This window comes from Perkinsus marinus (genome assembly GCF_000006405.1).
Source record: "Perkinsus marinus ATCC 50983 genomic scaffold scf_1104296953522, whole genome shotgun sequence".
NCBI classification, from domain to species: domain Eukaryota; phylum Perkinsozoa; order Perkinsida; family Perkinsidae; genus Perkinsus; species Perkinsus marinus.
Genome location: NW_003208453.1, coordinates 1 through 2,189, shown reverse-complemented (window position 1 = coordinate 2,189; position 2,189 = coordinate 1). Strand labels below are relative to the sequence as shown.

The 2,189-nt window shown below is 48.0% G+C and overlaps 2 protein-coding genes and 1 non-coding gene across 3 annotated transcripts in view; 1 reads left to right on the top strand and 2 right to left on the bottom strand.

Moving 5' to 3' along the window:
- The window catches only part of Pmar_PMAR012287 (CCR4-NOT transcription complex subunit, putative), a gene marked incomplete at its 5' end in the record, with an annotated part of 1,619 nt that extends 1,367 nt beyond the window's left edge, over nt 1–252 (bottom strand). The window contains 2 exons of the mRNA XM_002776427.1: nt 1–52; nt 205–252. The exon at nt 1–52 is cut by the window's left edge and continues 4 nt beyond it. Coding sequence (XP_002776473.1) covers nt 1–52; nt 205–252 — 100 coding nt within the window. The remainder of the gene's footprint in view (nt 53–204) is intronic.
- Nucleotides 253–721: 469 nt separating this feature from the next.
- Nucleotides 722–793, bottom strand: Pmar_PMAR012286. The gene has a single exon. It is a non-coding gene; the product is annotated as a tRNA-OTHER (tRNA).
- Nucleotides 794–922: 129 nt separating this feature from the next.
- Pmar_PMAR012285 (hypothetical protein) lies at nt 923–2,061 on the top strand (the record flags this gene model as incomplete). Its single annotated transcript, XM_002776426.1, has 3 exons — nt 923–1,023; nt 1,113–1,188; nt 1,369–2,061. Coding segments are annotated over exons 2-3 (724 nt in total), but the record flags the coding sequence as incomplete, so codon positions are not given.
- Nucleotides 2,062–2,189: the final 128 nt, after the last annotated feature.

Here is a 2,189-nt window from a genome sequence, read left to right as displayed (position 1 = left end):
TCCGAGATGTTATTATCCCCTCCTTCAGTTGTTTGGTATCAGTGAGTACTCCCTGTCAAGGGTAACTCTGAATATGAGAGGTCCATTGATCTGTGGACCGTGCTCGTGAGGGTCACTCCTTAGGCTAGTTTATTATAATTGATAGTGCGCTTCGGAACGAGCCATTGATTCTCGAGCATTTTGGCTAAGGTCAAGTATTTTTACTATTTCATATTTTGAGGTAATTATGGTTATATTAATAATAACTTTCATATTACGATGTAAATCAATTATGAATATCTTATATCTATTCAATGTAGTGATAAATACCTATGATTTATTCATCCACAAGGATCGATTCTGTGGCGTTGGCTAAGATTGTCTGCGTTTTCAGGACAATCTATCGCGTTTACCAACATGTCATTATGATGTTGCCATGGTCCGTGAGCGAACTTGTGCTGCTCAATTTCTCATTGATACATCGGCTGATGCACTTGAGTTGATAGTAGTGGTGAGTGTTGGATCGGGTTCTCGTTGCTGAGACTGACTGGAGGTCGGGTGAGTGCCCAACGACGTCGAGCTGACGTGGTTCGATGAATTAGGTATTTGAAACTTACGCTCTCCCGTGTATCCCGATGGGCTTCTTTTTCTCGTTTGGTGTAGTCATCGATGAGTATTTATATAGCATTTGATCATGTGACGGAAACTCATGTGTTAGTTTAGGAGTAACTACATACACCTGAATTTCTACCGGGATTCGAACCTGAGTTGCTGGATTTAAAATCTAGTGTGCTAACCACTACACCATAGAATCGATAAAATGTGATGGATCTGCGAGAGGATAAGATTATCTCCATTCCATGCGCCACAAAACCGATAGGGATTGTCAAATGAGAGCTTTACAAATCGTCTGTAGTCCTTCCTTGTTAGTTTATGGTGGAAAAACCGCAGGCGCCGGTGTCTCCGAGTACGGATGATCATCTCCGAGCGGTCGTGAAAAGCTACTTCAGTACTTCAAAGGAGCCCACAACGAACACAGAGGAGGTATGTGGCGCGGGGGAACGTCCTAAGCTTGGGACCTCGCAGAAGGCCGGGGCTCGCATTATACTTGGCATTTCATTGCATCTCTCCAGGTGAACGAAGGTTTGGAGAAAGATGTAGATGCTGCCTTGGGACAAATGGAGACGACCCTACGAAAATCTGCTTTATGTGAGTTACAATTCACCATACGTTTGGCTGGTTGACGAGGCTGTTTATGATGAACGTTTCACTCTATGTATAACCCACCATGTCGGACGTGTGCAATTATGTCAACTTAGCATACGATAGGCCGCCCTTGACTTGTCCCCGTCTTCGATGAGATTCTTAGGGCAAAAGTGTCCATGTCAGATGATAAGGATATGGAATGGGACGACATTCTCAAGGGCATTGATGCTACCAAAGCGGAAGCCGACGATATCATCGCCACGTTGGAGTCTGATCGCAGCACCATCGGCCAGACCATCGAAGAGTGGTTGGCCAGTCCCTGTCCCCGCACTCAGGAGAAGGGTCTCATGCTGTGTGTGCGTGCTCTGTTAGAACGAGAAAGCACTTCGTCACCGAGCTTCCTCCAGAAGATTTATGATTCCCGCTTGGCTGAACGTATAGTCCTCTTGGGCCTTGATTGCGCCGAATATCGTTGGCTGGCCGGTTTTCTCCTGCGTACTGAGGATGAGCATCCTGTCAAAAGGGCTGCTGCTGCTGCCACCGGGGGTTTATCCCAAAAAGATCTGCAAGCTTTGAGAACCGCGCTAGCGGAGATGGAAGGAGCCCCTGCCATGGTCCACTTCGGCGACCCAAAACGTGTTGGCTCATTGCGTCGTGCAGTGTCCACCAGAGAAGGCGTGAAAGCCCTTGCTCGGGGTAAATGCTCTGTGGGGCTCGCCCTTCTGTGTATTGAGCAACGCAATCGCAGTATGGTTGCCCAATGGGGCCTCAGTGTGCTCATGAAGGGTATGGATGCATCGGAGGCTGAGGGCTTCGGGGACACCGCCGTATTGTGTCGACAAGCTACCTGTCAGATAGGAGCCTCCGTCGACCCTCGTAGCCTCACTTACACTCAGTGCACTACCATTGCTGTCGCTTGTTTGAAGCAAATAACTGTGGCCACGAACGGCTTAGAGGAGTTTGAAGCGACTTTGGCGCTCTCGAGGATCACCAGTGCATCGTCA